This window comes from Paracoccidioides brasiliensis (assembly GCF_000150735.1).
Source record: "Paracoccidioides brasiliensis Pb18 unplaced genomic scaffold supercont2.4, whole genome shotgun sequence".
Classification (NCBI taxonomy): Eukaryota; Fungi; Ascomycota; class Eurotiomycetes; order Onygenales; family Ajellomycetaceae; genus Paracoccidioides; species Paracoccidioides brasiliensis.
The window spans coordinates 1240009-1255992 of NW_011371361.1; the positions used below are offsets into that span (position 1 = coordinate 1240009).

General features: G+C 45.2%; 4 protein-coding genes across 4 annotated transcripts; 2 read left to right on the forward strand and 2 right to left on the reverse strand.

The window, feature by feature from the left end:
• Window positions 1-432: 432 nt before the first annotated feature.
• Window positions 433-2056, reverse strand: PADG_03913 (uncharacterized protein; the record flags this gene model as incomplete). Its single annotated transcript, XM_010760932.1, has 5 exons — window positions 433-792; window positions 847-895; window positions 1291-1397; window positions 1471-1732; window positions 1893-2056. 5 exons carry the CDS (start codon window positions 2054-2056, stop codon window positions 433-435), a joined length of 942 nt encoding a protein of 313 aa, XP_010759234.1.
• Window positions 2057-3511: 1455 nt separating this feature from the next.
• On the forward strand, window positions 3512-4176 carry PADG_03914 (uncharacterized protein; the record flags this gene model as incomplete). Its single annotated transcript, XM_010761345.1, has 2 exons — window positions 3512-3749; window positions 3845-4176. 2 exons carry the CDS (start codon window positions 3512-3514, stop codon window positions 4174-4176), a joined length of 570 nt encoding a protein of 189 aa, XP_010759647.1.
• A 1922-nt stretch (window positions 4177-6098) lies between these two features.
• On the forward strand, window positions 6099-9372 carry PADG_03915 (CAMK/CAMKL/MARK protein kinase; the record flags this gene model as incomplete). The annotated part of the gene is made up of 6 exons (XM_010760933.1): window positions 6099-6146; window positions 6240-6268; window positions 6380-6497; window positions 6582-7632; window positions 7702-8813; window positions 8842-9372. 6 exons carry the CDS (start codon window positions 6099-6101, stop codon window positions 9370-9372), a joined length of 2889 nt encoding a protein of 962 aa, XP_010759235.1.
• Window positions 9373-10504: 1132 nt separating this feature from the next.
• PADG_03916 (uncharacterized protein) lies at window positions 10505-12790 on the reverse strand (the record flags this gene model as incomplete). Its single annotated transcript, XM_010760934.1, has 5 exons — window positions 10505-11332; window positions 11364-11843; window positions 11895-12104; window positions 12302-12440; window positions 12714-12790. The coding sequence occupies 5 exons, from the start codon at window positions 12788-12790 to the stop codon at window positions 10505-10507; spliced, it is 1734 nt and encodes a 577-aa protein (XP_010759236.1).
• Between the last annotated feature and the right edge of the window lie 3194 nt (window positions 12791-15984).

Consider the following 15984-nt stretch of genomic DNA (forward strand, 5'->3'; position numbering starts at 1 on the left):
GTATTTTCTCCATTTATCCTGGAATAATCCCTTGGGTTCTCTGATAGTCGAGTGGCATGAATGAATCTAGTGATGGATACCATTCTAGATGATCCTAGCCTGAGAGGCGCGATGCGTGAACTAACCACCCTTGTTCTCTTAAACACACCCTTGGGTGCGCAGTGAGCCCTGGGTGAAATATTCATGATTTCTTATCTCCTATATTATGCGCTGGGTGAACTACCTGATCATCACAGTTCTCGATTCACAACTATCTTTCCGGAAATGTCTTGCCCTGCAAGCAACCTGATTGTCAAATTGTTATGCAGGTACCATTTCGATCCGAGGGCTTTCACTTCAGTGGATTTGTTGACCCTCAATTCATACTTATATAGAGATATTCCTATGTAGACTTCCTGGTTTGATAATAATGCAGATAGTGGGAAATGGCAATTAACTACTAATATCTAGCCTGCTGCATATATCTGCGGCAACTACGGTATCCATACTACTAGAACACAATCCCAAATAGACTCTGAGAAAACTTGGAAGCGGTACATACACTATCCAGTCATCCATTGTTACATACCGATTTGGTTCCTCAAACCCAACCATATCTTCTTCTGATGGAGGCTTTATCATCCACTCATCTTGGATGAGCTTGTACAGTTGGCCCTCACTTCCAGATCCCAAGTTAGTATCTTCCGTATGAACTTGAGAAAACTGGTCTTTTTCCTCGCCAGGTGGGATTGTGTAGACGAAGTCCTCGAAAGAGGTTTTGGGGATGTGGGGTTCGGACGCCCTGTCGCGTGCCTATGTGGAGACTTGGATAAGCTTCTTTCATGTAGCCTAAAAATAAAGGCAGACTTTCCAGTCCTTCCTGATTTCGGGCAAATGCGACTGGTAGATGGGCAGACTAAACGGAATTGGTGGATGTCTGACTTAAATGGAGCCCCAGAGCTTCAGAAGTCTTGGGTGGGTATATCCTGTTGAGTGGTCCATTGGTGTCATGGTAAATTTCTAGGAGACAGGTAAATACTAGTAGACGTGAATCACGTTCACCCTGTAATAGTATGTCTAACTCAAGGCCAAAACAATCACACACTTAAGTTCACGGAAGGGAAACATTTATTTGACCCCATTGATCTGGTTAATATGCGCTTCCGTTGGCACTGGCTTAACATGTATTGGATATCTGAATCTTCCACCGTTGGAGATGATTCGCAAAAGCCTCATCTTTTCGACGTATTTTGATGAACTGGGTAACTGGGAGGCCTGAAAGCTCCAGCTTAGTTTTCCAGAGACCTGTACACGGGAGCCGCTCCATCAGTCGTGATGACAGGGTCGCTAGGATCCCGCGGCTCTTGGTCCTTAATGTCCTTGAGGCTGTTATCACCCTCGAGTTGCATCAGAACATTCTGAGGTGACATGTCTGCTCCAAGTATGGTAGTGGGTAGATGCAAAAGGTTTCGCCATCTCGTTTCAACCTACCAACATGGATGACACCGCAGCTCGAATGAAATAGTTGGAGGAAAACCACAAGCGGTGTATGATGGATTTCACAAGAAGCTTGGGCAGGATGGCATTTTGGAGATGTCTCCTGTAACACACGAATACTCTGGCTTTGGGGTTTTGAGAAGATGCAGTAGTGTCGGCCATAAAGGGAAGCTCCATCGACTTCAAAGATATCGTCTCATGACGCGTAAAGCCCAACTGCCGGGAGGTTGTATTGATCCCCGTCTCAGCAAAAACTCTTTAAACGCCGCAAGCGTATTAGTCTCGTTACGAATTGGGGAAGATTCGGCATCATGGCTAACGCACTCATTGAGTTAAGGGTACTGCTTTGCCATATAGAGTGGGTGAATACTAGTATTCCTGACAATCTTTCTCAGGAGCAGATGGGATCTGCGAACATCTGATCCCATGCAAGTGAGACGGTGGAATACGCACCATATCCAAGCTTTGCAATAACCAGGTACTGGTGGTCTTTAAACTCATCGCCGATTTTGGCGGGATAGTAATGCCTTTCGTGACACCGGGGCAAGCTCTGTTCTTCAATTGCTTCTCCTACAGCCATCGCATGGTTTGGTCAACAAAACGTCTGAAGCACTTGCAGGGAAACATGGTCGTTTGAATCGCCATAATGATCCCAGCGAGAAAGACGCTTTTGATTGGGGAGGTCTCCCCCGAAACATAACATCACCCCCTTCTGTTCTATATCGTTTGTCGTCGTCGTGTTTTTGGGGACATGGTTTTCAACTTGGCTGGTTAGCCGCCGCCAAGCCTGTGTGGTAACTTTCATCTGCTTAGGCCTAACCAACCTTGGGACTGAGCTAATGAACTGGGCTTTTTTTTTTATTAGTTGGTTTTTAACCTGTTTGCTTCCTGCTTTTGGCTTGTGGCTTAGTTTGGATACGGTGTTATCAATTGTGCTCTGATTTTGCTTTACTTGTGAAGTGTTGGTCTTAAGGTTGTTTGTTTTGCATAACCGCACCGGCTGTTGGATATATACGGATTATTTATTTAACAACATATGAGCAACATTTTGATTGCAAATAAACCTGCCTCCTCTTCTCACAACTGACCCTTGATGGACGTGTCTTGAATCGAATCGCCCCCATCCCCACTGATTCTCCAGACAACAAGCAACTGGATGATCAACTTGGGTTTGCGCTAAGAGAAGCCAGGCTGAAGGATTGGCATCGACTATCACTCGATCGTCAGTGATTGGATATCCGACCTTTGGACTTTGTTCACCCCCTTTCCCAAAATGGGATGTACTGTCAAATTTTGAATTTTGAGGCGCTTGAGACTCGCACCAACCATGGATTGTGGCATTATGCGAGAACCCTTCAAATAAGATGAAGAACAAAGCTCTGCAGATTTCAAAGGCATTACAGTCGCAATGGGAAGTTCGACACTTCCATTCCTTGGTAGAACAGATGAGGAACAAAAATGACTGTGACCTCACGTTTCCAATTTCGAGTTCAAAGATCATGCTGTACTTTTTCAGCATCTAGCTTAACATGGTTCATTTCAAAATGGGCCCTCGTATATCATGGCCTGGGACTGGCTGTTCCCCCCTGCGAATGGGCCCGACATATTGTCATGATGTATCTTTCTGTGTCGGCGGATCGGCGGGCCGTTCTGTTTTTCACAAATTGAAATCTGGACCCCTCGTATTGAATCCTCGCCGTATGTCCATCTCTTTTGATTTCCCACCCAATTGCAGTGAGATTTACAACCACAGTGGAAGGGCAAGGGAGTGAGGCTCTTAATGGCGTGTTTGGAATGAAAGTTAGCATGTCTCTCCGCCCAGATCCTTAAATATGGGCCTCAGCCGCTCTCCTTTGCTTGAGAGATTTATTACTCCCTTTTCCAAGGTTGTTTCCTGAGAATTGAATCTCCGCCGGACCCCCTTTCGCTCCCTTCTTGCAGTCTCTTTTAACAGTCGCTCTTTCGCTCCTTTGATATACATAATTTAATATTGATACCCATTCACTCTCGTTCTTAGTTCATACCACAATTAAAAATGCATATCTCATCCATTGTGCTGTTTGCCGGCGCTGTTTCGGCAGCTCTTGTGCAGCCCAGCCACAACATGGCTGCCATGGCTCTTCAAAAGCTGCAGAGCCGACAATTGAACCTCTGCAAGCCCATCAGGCGACCATATAGCTGCGCGAAGTCTTGTGGCGAAGGCTATGAGGAATGCGGAAGTTTCCCTCATTGTTATAACCCTACCGTAGGCGAATCATGCTGCACAAACGGAAGTAAGCACATTCATCCCTGCACAATAAGCCTTCTCTCCGTCTTCAGCATCGGGGCGCTGAATTCCCAAAACTAACGTACCGTTTGCGCTGGACAGAATACTGCCCCAAAGGGACCTTCTGTACAGATTCCGGTTGTTGTCCCGAGGGCAGCTCTCTTGCAGATTGCAATGCTACTGAAAGTCTGACCGCTCCTCCCACCACGAGCCCGACAACTCCGGCTGGGGATGACAACGATGTCTCATCCAGCTCGTCCACTACTTCTGATGCTTTCAGCCTCCCCACCCCGACTCTCCCATCATTCACTCTGCCAGGTGGCTCCGAAGCCACCGCAACAGAGCCCCTTACAAATCCTACCGGTGCGGCTAACAAGCTCGGAGGGCAAGCTGTGTTAATTGGTGCGGGTCTTGGGCTGTTGGCAGTCCTTTAAATTTGATTAACTGAGAGTAACGAATGAGAGGATTGTCCGCTTAATATGGAGCTATTGGCTTGCCCTTCGCGGTCTTTGTGTATGGTACTCTTGTTCTGTTTATCGAATTCAAGTTGAGTTGATATAAGGTTTAAAAGGATGTTGAATGTTTTCATTCTATATTGACTTCATAATGTCGGAGAAGCTTGGCTATTTATATGTCTAGTGATATTTTCATGTACACTTTTTTTTCTGAGATATATTACGCATACATTTTTCATTGAATGAGATGCATATTGTGTTTCTTTTCTTGTTATTTAACATGCTTATCACTTCTACTTCTGAGTGATTATGCATTTCAGGTTTCAATGTTGGATGCAACTGAGCAACTAAGCAACTAAGCAATACGCTGTAAGTAGCTGACACAAACAGCCCTTTCTATTGCATGAAAATGAAGCCTGTTCATATGGCTCTTCAGTACATCAAATACACAGTCTTCACTTTGATATTTAGTGATGTAATTGAATAATAAATATCACGAAACAATAATCTGTTGCAGAGAAAGCTACGGCACAGCAACTACATATTAGCTCTTTACTTCTTGGTGACCCCTGATAAGAAACATATCGAGTCTGTTTCACATATTCTTTTCTTCATTCTGGGTGACAAATATGATGGGATCTGGGGACTGCTCAACTCCCTGAACAGGGTTCCTCCAAAGAGAGCATCAGGAAAACTATCTTTGAATGGCTGGAAGCAATGTTGGAGTTGTTCCGAAGGCATCTAGGACATTTCTCAGGGGGTTCCTTGAAGTCTGTCAGTTGTCCATGTGATGAACGCGGCAAAGCTTGGAACCAGTGCAAGGGTAATCATAAATAATGGTACCATATCAGCCACCATTCAAAAACCCACCATTCAACCGCCATTCAACCTCCATTCAACCATTGTACCACAGGCAGATATCCACAGTTTGTCAAAGTTTGAGACCTTTAACTTCAAGAGCGCCGTAAATTTTAAGCCTTTCCCTTTGTATGAGGAGGTTTCCCTGTTGAAAATTTAGGGCTGCTCTTTTCGCTTCCTAGAAATCCTGAACTCATGATGATGGGCGCTGGAATCTGTGAAAGCCGCTGATATCACTGCCTTGTACGCAGCAGCTGAGAGTTCGAAATAGCAGCCTCTCGGTTTCCCCTGTTCTCACGGTAGGTGAATTTCTAGTTACATCTGCTTCGTTGGCAAAACCCAGTTTACAATTTTAATCTTTCCATCTTCCAATCGGTCAATGATACCCCATTTATTTAATGCTAGATGCGTGTTTGTGTTGGGTCCCCAACAAGTATAGTAGTAGGCCTATAAGAATCTACAGCCACATGTTCAAACCACTTAAATACCTGTATGATAAGTACACATTCTTAATGTCCTCACAGTTGTAGATCGGGATCAAAATTCACGCCGAAGCCATAACTATCATTCCAGAGCCAAGAAACCTCGCCAGCTAGCTTAGTATATCTATCTGCCTGAGAAACCTCAATCTTACTAGCTAAGAAAGATGAATACCAAATATTTGTATTGAATAAGTGGCTTCGTTGGAGTTTGGGTTGTACTTTTACATTGCTCATTGCCGTAGTGGCTTGTAGGGGCCTTTTTTTTTTTTTTTTTCTCTCAGGGTCCAGGGCTGACCTTGCGCGTTTCAGTCGAATTTATCTGCCCGCGACTACGTCAAACTCCAGACGTCCGCCTTATCAACCAACCACCGACAACCATCGCAGTTTTATCACGCCGCAAATCCATCCGTTGATGCCCTCTATCGTCATACACCACCTTAAGGACTAATATATGATCCCTGTTATTACATGGCAGACCTGCGGTAGCTTGGCCATCCGCAAGCAAGGAGGAGAGGAACGCGAGGGGCAGCTTCAGATATTTCTCGTGCCCATTCTTCACACATGCCGGCCAACAAGTCGAAGCTTGAGTCCCAGCTTCATAAGGATAAGGTGCGTGGTGCTTGGATTGATTTCTATGGTTATGTTATTCTTGTCTGTTTTGGAATCACGGTTTGACTGACATCCTTTCCCGGTGTCGCATAGCTTGTCCATTCTTACCAAGAGTTACTAGAGTGGGTTTCCTCCTTTATGCCTTGTCCCGTATAAACCGTTTTTGGAGTCCCATATCTCTATATTCCACGAAACACGCATTTATATTGACTTTGTACTGTTCGTCTTTATAGAGAATTCTCCTCGAAGGATGTACGGAATGTCGGAAACTACAACCTCGGGAAGCTAATTGGCAAAGGGTCCTTTGGAAAGGTCTATCTCGCGACTCACAAACTCACCAATGGCTCCAAGGTACTGCGAATACCACGTCTATGCCCCTGAGTGACAATGTTCGGGTTTGAGAAACTAATATATGAGATGGTTCAAACGATGTAGGTCGTCCTGAAGTCATCAAATCGAGAAGACGCAAACCTTGCGCGAGAAATCCACCATCATCGCCAATTCATTCATCCCCATATTGCTCGACTGTACGAGGTTATCGTGACGGAGAAACTTGTTTGGCTGGCTTTGGAATACTGCCCCGGTGATGAATTGTACAATTATCTTATTCGCAATGGGCCGATGCCTCTTGAGAAGGTCCAGCGCATATTCGCCCAGCTGGTCGGGGCTGTTAGTTACGTCCACAGCAAGTCTTGTGTACATCGTGATCTGAAACTGGAAAACATTCTGCTTGATAAGCACGAGAATGTCAAGTTGTGTGACTTCGGTTTCACCAGGGAGTATGAGGGAAAGGCTAGTTATCTACAGACATTTTGCGGGACCGTCTGTTACAGCGCTCCTGAAATGCTCAAAGGCGAAAAGTATGCTGGTGAAAAGGTTGACGTATGGAGTTTGGGCATCATTCTGTTCGCGCTTATTGCTGGGGAACTACCCTACGATGACGATGATGACCAGGTTACGAAAACCCGGATTTTAACGGGAGAACCCACGTATAATGATCGGTTTCCCGAGGATGCAAAATCGCTGATCAGTCAGTTACTATCGAAACGTCCACTTCTCCGGCCCACATTGTGCGAGGTGTTGAATCATACATTTCTCGCAGAGCATGCCCCACAGCAACAGGCCATTCTGAAATTGGCACGACCTCCTCCATTCTCGACACCTCTGGAGAAGACGACGCTGGAGAGGATGAGGAGTGCTGGTGTCAATATAGATCAGGTCATAGAGAGCGTTCTTGCGCAGCGTTGTGATACCCTGGCAGGCTGGTGGGCACTTCTAATCGAGAAGGAGGAACGGAAGGAGAAGAGAAGAGAACGAAAACGTCGAGAGAGGGAGGCTGAATCCAAGAATTTACGCCGACTGAGCGCAGCTAGTAGCCGCCTAGAACGGATATCCGCTGCTCTTGTCGAGGTTGATGAGGAGGAAGGCCACTCGACGGAGCCACTGAGAAGCAGGGGAAGGAGAGATAGGAGAAGCATCACAACGCGTGAGTGTACGTTACTTGCCGTCTGTCCTGTCATCATCTGAACAGTCATTGATAATATCACATATGCAGCTCAAATCGTAGTTCCGGACCTTCCTAAGCTTCCGGAAACCGCCATTGCCTCGTCCCCTGCCTCTATTCTCCCGCCCCCACCAATAGAGAAGGATTCGTTAGTCCGATCTTCTAGTTCATCCCGCCACCGACCGACTCCCCCACCAAAAGAAGAGAATCGAAGATCCCGTGCAAGTACACTTCACCTCAGTGCATCTCAGCCTGATTTGTCACATCCCCATGGTATTTTGAGACGGCATGGCACACGGCGTAGACAGCATCCCATCATCAGCCAGCTTGCATCGATCAAGCACTGGTTGATCGAATCAACAAAGCGTGCCAAGTCACCACATTCGAAGGCGTTCTCTCATGCACCGTCGCTCAAGTTTCTTACAGACAAATCCATTCCGCCTAAGAATAAGGAGCCAGCGACCAAACAAGCCCAAACAAGCCCTACGAATGACACCTTTACCGGCGCCCAACAAACACCAGTGCGGGTGAAACGCTCATCTACAGCAAGCAGCCTTACGCCCAGCAATGCATCTTATCGTGGCGCTGCTCGTTCAGGTTCAGGCTCCCTTTCTCATCAACCCCAACCAATTAGCACCTCAAATGTGTCACATCACCGCAATTCCTTATCACCTTCGCCTCTCACCCCTCGCAACTCGTACCGTCGTTTATCTGGTTTACATGGGAGAAAGTCCACTTCATCGTCCGTCTCATCAATCCGGAGTATTCATCATGCTCATTCGCATTCGAAAACATCTTCCGTCTCCTCTAACAGTATTAATACAACATCAACACCGGCAGCCACTACAAAACAAACAGTCACTCGATCTCCCCACTCCTCCGTTAAAGTTTTAGCCGCCGCTCCAAGCTCCAGCACCCCCTTCCCAAGTAATATCCGAATTGTCCGAGGTGCTGGACCTTCATCTGCTCCCCACCCGGGTCATGGAGCAATCTACAATGCCTACAACGAAGCCGCTCCCAGTTGCCTCCTTTCCTCGCCACCATCAGGTCTTGTTTTCGCCCGCCGAAAAAGATCACCGTTCAAAGGCCCCTTTGTTGCTACTTCTGCCTTTCCGCTCTCAAGCGGTCCCGGAACACCGGGGTTGGCAAAGTCGAGGGAAGGAGTGATTGGTGCGAGCTCTGGAGCTGAAGCCGCAGGATCAGGAGCAAGAAAAAGCCAAAATTATTATGGAAGAAGAGGACGAAGCAGTGTTAGATTGTGACGATGAAGATATCGAGGAGGTAGATACCTTCAGTACCTGCGACGAGACAGCGCTGATCTTCCGCGATGCTGGAAGTTTCACCGACGATACCCCTACTATTAACACTGATCCGGGACCAATCTCCCCGTCCGATTTAGATCCAAGGGAATCGCTTGATTTCGCACGGACACGAACCCCATGTGGACAGTCTCTCGAAGAGCCACAGCTACTTCCCGACGCTGATATTCAGGAGTCGGCATGCCCACCGTTCCACCCCGCAGGACAGCCAGTTGGGCCAGAAACACCACATTCTCCACGTTCCTTGTCGCTAGATGAGAATCCCGAGTCTCCAAACCCTCCCCATAGCGATGACGCCTCGCTCTCCGCAGCACCTGATCAGTCAGCTCGCGTTGCGGACGACCCGACTACACCAGAATCCACTAGTCTTTCGCACTCGAAGGCAACCGTTGCGGACGAATGACTCAGATTTGGTCTGGTACATATATGTATTTCATGTCATCGGAAACCACAGACTCCGGGGATTAACGGGATAGTCCCCCACTCCTAGGAGGAGAAAAGCCACGTATTTCTCCTGGACAATTGCTTGCCGACTAAATATTTCTTCGTATTGCAACTGGTAGTATTTAATTTTTTGTTCTTTCTTGGAGTTTTCTTCTTCTTCTTCTTCTTCTTTGGAATATATTAATTTATCATACCCACTTTATTGCCTTTTACATTTTGTCACCCTTTCCACCTTTCTCTTATGCGGTCCTATTGTAATATATCACCAATTTGGCCTCGGCTGAAATTGTGATTTCGTATGCTGGAGCCGCTTTTCTATTTCCCCCATTTTACTACCCATCTCGTTTGATTTGTCTATATTCCCTAGAAATAAATTCTCTACATAATACAGCTGTTTTTGCTACATTATTTTGTATTATTCACTATTCACATTTTTGAATTTTTGATGTGGAGTATTAGTGGAGTCCCTATCCCCGTTTTACATATTTTCTCGACCCTTTTTTTCCCTCACGATTTGTTTGTTTAACCTTACCACATTTGTGAAACTTCATTATTCATCTAGATTCCCAATTATACTCTTCCATCCTGTCATATTATATTTTATTTCTTGCCTGTAGATCACTAATTCCCATTCCTCTTGTTTCTGATTGATGGATGTATTCTCACTCTGAAAGATAACAAGCTAATTTTAACTTCGTTTTCGACCTTTGGCAATGAGTTTTAATTCTTGGTACTCTCAAAACTGAATTCAATCTGTAATCAATACGTTTTCATTCTGTGATTTGATGCTCCATTTAAAAGGCGGCGAAAGTACAAGGGGATCAATGTCTTATATTACCTGGGTACAATACAGAAGAGCCATGTTGCAAGACTCTTCGCTGCCAAAGCTAAACTGGCTCACTGACATCTAAATATATATTAGTGACACGGTAAGTCGGAGAAAAATGACAAGTCAATCTATCATATTATCTCAATCTTCAATTCCCTCAGGTGTATTTAATCCTGTTTGGTCTGCACCTCCCCAGATCTCACTGTGACTTGTCTTTTCTTCTAATATATTTAAACATCTTTTTATGGCTTCCTCCCCTGCACTAACTAGTATTACCGGGAATTAATTCTTCCTTTGTCCCTTGATGAGTCCATCGAATACGAGCAGCTGCTGAACAGAGAAGCACATGTCCTTTGATGTTAGTCTCTCCCACCTCAATGCACCCTGGAGACCATGATTTAGCATCGTTTATTGCAGCAAGAAGGTCGGACCGCAAAGGTGCTGGACTCAGGCCACTTTCCACTTGCACTTGGGACATGAGAGTTGTTGCCGCCACAAGGTTAGCCTGCATAGTAGCAGTGCCAAAGAATTCAGATCCAGATATCGTGAGTCGTACCAGGTCGTCTTCATCTAGTCGCAGTATAGCATTGTCATGGGGCGGGGTAGGTATGAGTTGCGAGGACGGCCATACTGCACGCCAAATTTTAAGAGACATTTCTATCACTATTTTGTGAGAAAACGTATAAGTGGTTTCGTGCAGTGCGGGAATGAAGAACGGAACGTGGAGAGCCGACATATAACGAATCATGATGAAATCTACTACCTGGATTTGAAATCGGGAGGGAGAGAGGCCTGCTCTTGAGATATGTCTTTGGAGGTTCTGGCACAGTTCTTTATATACTACTGCCCTCAGAGATCCACCAAGGCGAAGTGTTTCCTCATAGGTACCACAGGATCCGAAATTATTCAAGAACTCAGTGATCATCAACCGAATCGGAAATGTCGCACGAAGGTCAAGTGTATCGTCCGGCACCGGCAGGGCATCCCCAACCATTAGTTGATCATCATTGAAAATTACCAGGTGGCTCGGTATCAAAGCTTCAGGATCTCTATGGCAACCGAGTATAGACTGCTGTTCTGAGTAGGGGTCCTGCTGATATCCAGATTAGTATCCCACCTACACCCGCTTTTTGTCGAGCGATTAAAAGCAGAGCATTGGTCTGGAGAGATTGAAGGTTTAATCGTGTCTTGAACTCAGGATCTGAAATGCAAGTTTGAGTTTCGTGGACCCAGCGAACGGCCGAGGCGCGCAGCGAAAACTGCTTATCGTATGTGGCAGCCCCGATCTCAAGAATCAGCTTGAGTTGAACCAGGAATGCCGTATCGGGAGTTAATCCAGCCGCCCACACTGCTTCATAGTCCTTTCTGAATGACGGGGCATGCAGCGTACGATAGACAGTCTCTGTTGTCCGCAGATAACAGGCGACAAGAATATCAGCTACACTCTTTGGGGGTAGTTCAGATGTTGGTGGCGGGGGCCAAGGAGGTGCCCACTGTGCTTTGGTGGCCTTAGCTAAAAGCTTACACCTTTTCATGCTGGAGGATGCCTTGGAGCCATGTTGTATATGCGGCTCGACGATATCTAGAAGATCTCGAAGGAACTATTGCTGCTGTTAAATGACTTGCCTGGAGATAGCAAGTGCATGACTGACCTGCTTAGCTCCGTTGATCCAATGGCTCTGGCCGAATAGACGACTTTTACGTAAAACACTTCGACTAATGGCCCGGGCTTCACCGACCATGCGGCTATCACGATAAACAGACAAAGTTCCAGCTCGTGATGAGGATGTTGTTTCTATGTTTGCGGTCGACACAGAGGTCAAAGGAGGAAAATCAAAAGTCTTCTCAGCTACCTGAGACAACTGTTCTTGAAGTTGTCTAACCTTAGCTCTTAAGAGCTCCAATAAATGCAAGCTTTGTTTTTGGAGCGTGCACAATTACTGCGAGGAGACTCTCGATTACACCGAATCTTGCGTGTTCTGCAAAGAGTGCATGAGCTATACAACTCTCGCTGTTAGGATGAAACACAATAGACTTAGCCAGGTAACTATATACGCACACTGGAGGCCTTCTCCGCCAACGTTCGGGGTCGGTCATAGTTCGCCACTCTACGATCGAGGATTATCCCCTTTTGCCGGAAGATTATCAACCATAGGGTGACCAGGGAGAACTTCCCTATGCCATATTTCGACGGACTCCTACCTTTCACTCTTATTTTTATAAAGAGGAAACTTAAGGAGTTTGAAGGTTATGAAATGTCAGTCTTCCGAATAAGGTCGGCATTTGCGTTTTTGGTCCGTAGTTATGCCTCGCTATTTGCTGAACTTCTTTAACACGCTACTGGCTAGAACCTCGGATTCACTGAATTCAGGGGCTACATACATGGCGGGGAATATAATAATTTAATTCCAGCATATTTTCGTATATAAAGCATTTCATTATCTAAATGATTTTCGTTTAAGATGTCTTACCAGATCGCAGCACGGTGCACCAAGCTCGGAAAGCCCTCCTCTTTCCCCATCTCAACGCGTATTCCTGAGAGAACCATGGCAAGCACAGTAGCAGAAGTTGAGCTGAATAAGGAAAACGGGCAGGGTCCAATATCTATGAGTAAATTCGATGAAGGAGACACCCGAATGGATTAAGGAGAATCACCGAATGGCGGAATACAGGCGTGCCTTGTTGCCACAGGGCCATCCCTCATTTTCCTTTCGACAATTGGATATGCGAATTCGTTTGGCGCCTTCCAAGAATATTATCTGGCCCACCTCCTCAGCATGAAAACCATGTCGCTTGGATTGGATCCCTGTCAGTCCTTTTACAGTTCTCCATGGGAGTAAATCGTAGGCCCATTGTTTGATCGATTCTGTGCATGGGTATGCCTCCCTCGTCCACCGCGATTCGAGCCGTGTAAATGTAGGTTATGGTTCCCTGGCGCAAATCATAATCAGCTAATGAAAGAGTGAAGTAATTGATCTACTTTGAAGATTTGTCTGGGAAGAAAATTGGGAAATGAGCAACTGGTGGAAGAAACAAACAGTTGCAGGGAATAACTGTCTCCTGTCTTCATATTATGTATTGCCAGGTAGCTTAAGCAGACCATGAGTGATAACAATCAAATAACACCATAGTTTCCCGATATTTGAAGACCCAAAAAGGCTCGGACACTCTTGACCGGAGTATCGAGCTTGTCATCCTTTCCCACCCAGAGGTTATAGAGAGATTTGAGCTCCATGGGAGTCGTATTATAAGTTGTTTTGTAGATGTATGGACAAAGTCATAACTAAGGAAAGTATAATATTTTGATGTGTGCCTTCGTGTCCCGCCTACGTTGAGGCAAATTTTTTTTTGGAAGTAATAGAAGCTATGAGGGTAGGTTGACTTGTGGTATTTTGGGCAGCCTAGTCGATGGAAGCAATATTCGCATAATTGCATCGTGAAGAGCCGAGTAGTAGGTCTTTAGAAACACTACATACATACTATACATAGCGTGAGAAAGAGCGAAGGAGATATCTGTAAAATTCTTGCTCTCAAAGAATAACATGCCATATTAAAACAAGCATTACAGAATATCTTTGTTCAAAACAAATTATCCACTCTAGCAAGAAGGTGTGAGAGCACGATCATGGCGATGCTCTGGCGGCTGGAAAATATTATATATTTTATATATTATCACTTTTGCGATGACGTTAAAACAGAAGTTGGTCTGTGACCAGACTATGCTAATCATAGTTAGTCTACCCGTAGTTGTGGGGCATGGGTACATTTATGCTTAAACTTTATTAAGATGACGTCATTATATAATGATTTACTCTCTCAACAGCAGCGCCCAATATTGCCTGTTGAAACCTTCATAACCGTCTCTTAGAATTTGATTGCGATTTAATTCTAACAAGTTTCACTATCCACCCTTCATCTATTAGACAACATGAGTCTGATACGATTTGCTCAGCATTTTCTACCTTCGATTTCTGAGGACCATATATCCAATGAGAGCCAATATGGCGGAATCCGAATGTCTTTCCCAACGTTTTTCATGCTCTCTAGCTAAAAAAAATTTCATACGGAAGGAGAAAATTAGAAAAGTATTCAAAAGGCTGAGGTTCGAGAGAGTCCTTTCCCGTTTCTGCTTTCGTTTTCCTCAGGTCCTGCCTTGCGCTCTGAATGATCACTTTTCTCAGCATTCATCAGCTCTCATCTTAACACGCGTGTCACAATACAGCAGAAGCTAATACTATGGCACCTTTATAGTAGCTACTTCGGCCGCATTGTGGAGGAAAAGATGGAGGAGAAGAGGCAAGAGGCTAGACTGGACGGTGAGCTACTTGAAGAACCCAGGAACTATATCAAGGCCGTGGTCTAACTTACAGAGAAGTGGAGGCGAGACTGATCAAAGACTGGTGGATGGACGAGGTCAACAAAGACTCCAAATTCAGAATCTGACGCTTCGTCACTACCCTGATGTACTATGGAAACATTCACGTTTCCTGCCGGAGACTCGTGTTTGCGGAAAATTTAGCACTTTGCTCAGCAGCTTCTTGTATGTCTCGAGATGAAATCTTTGACGCCTAATAATTTATTTTTAGTGTCACTGCTAACCGTGAGGTGCCATTAGCGTTGTGGTATATTCCCCCCCCCCATTTTCAAGACATCACATTCGGTTTCACGGCTTTGAATGACCCACTGCGTATCTGACACCATATGACATAGAGAAAACGAAAAGAAATCTTGAGTGAGTGTGATACATTAATACATATTTTCGCATTTTTTAATTGTGGCAAAATAGAGCTAATGGTAACTCAAACAAAGCTCAGATAAACGATATCTTGAAACACGTCAAGTTCAAATTGATTGTTACACTTGAAATCTCAATAATCAACTCCATCGACACCATGTCAACAGGGACACGAGGAAGGATAACGAAAGAGCAAGCGACTGTTAAACCTGAGGCCTCTTGAGATGACAGCTCTTGTGAATCAGGTGCCTTGAAAAAATGAGAAGTAATATGTGAGACGGAAGTTTGGCATCTTGCTTCAGAAGTTATGCAGATTTTGTATTATTGACAAGATGTCATCATTTGAGATGGATGAGAGCTGAAATAGAAATTTTGTGACTATTCAACATCCACTGATTGAAGTTTTAGAGGTAGCTAGTTACATAATTTATGAATTGAAACCTTTGCTGTTTCAGCGAGAGCTCATCAGCCAACTGAAACAGACAACTCTCATGTTTGATGTTTTCTTTAACATGAAGCTGGAGGAGGCGAGCTAGGTTAGATTTACCACGGGCATGGTTGATACGGATATGGACAACTCCCACCGCAAGCAGGAGTTCTCACAAAGCTTACGCTGTTGCATGACGAGATATCCTTGTAGAAAAGGGTTCATTTGACTCTGCCCCTGTGCGAATGGAATGCCCTGACCCTTTCTGAGCATCTTCCCGACGAGCTTCCTGAGAAATTTGTGGTGCTAGAGCCGGGGAATCACTGAGCTTAGAGGTTAACTCTTGGGGAGAGGAAATGGAATCGGTAGCTCTAATATCTCAATAATCTAACAAAACATGATCGCATAATTTGCAACAGTCACCAACAAAAGATACAAAAACATCGAAAATCCCATTGAGCAGGGACAAGGAACTATCAATTGACCGGCAGTTGAGGACGTAGTATATACTCAGCGACTACAAGCGTTCGACGTAAAGGACATGCAGGGCGGGATAATCCATATCTTGTTGATTGTGGTC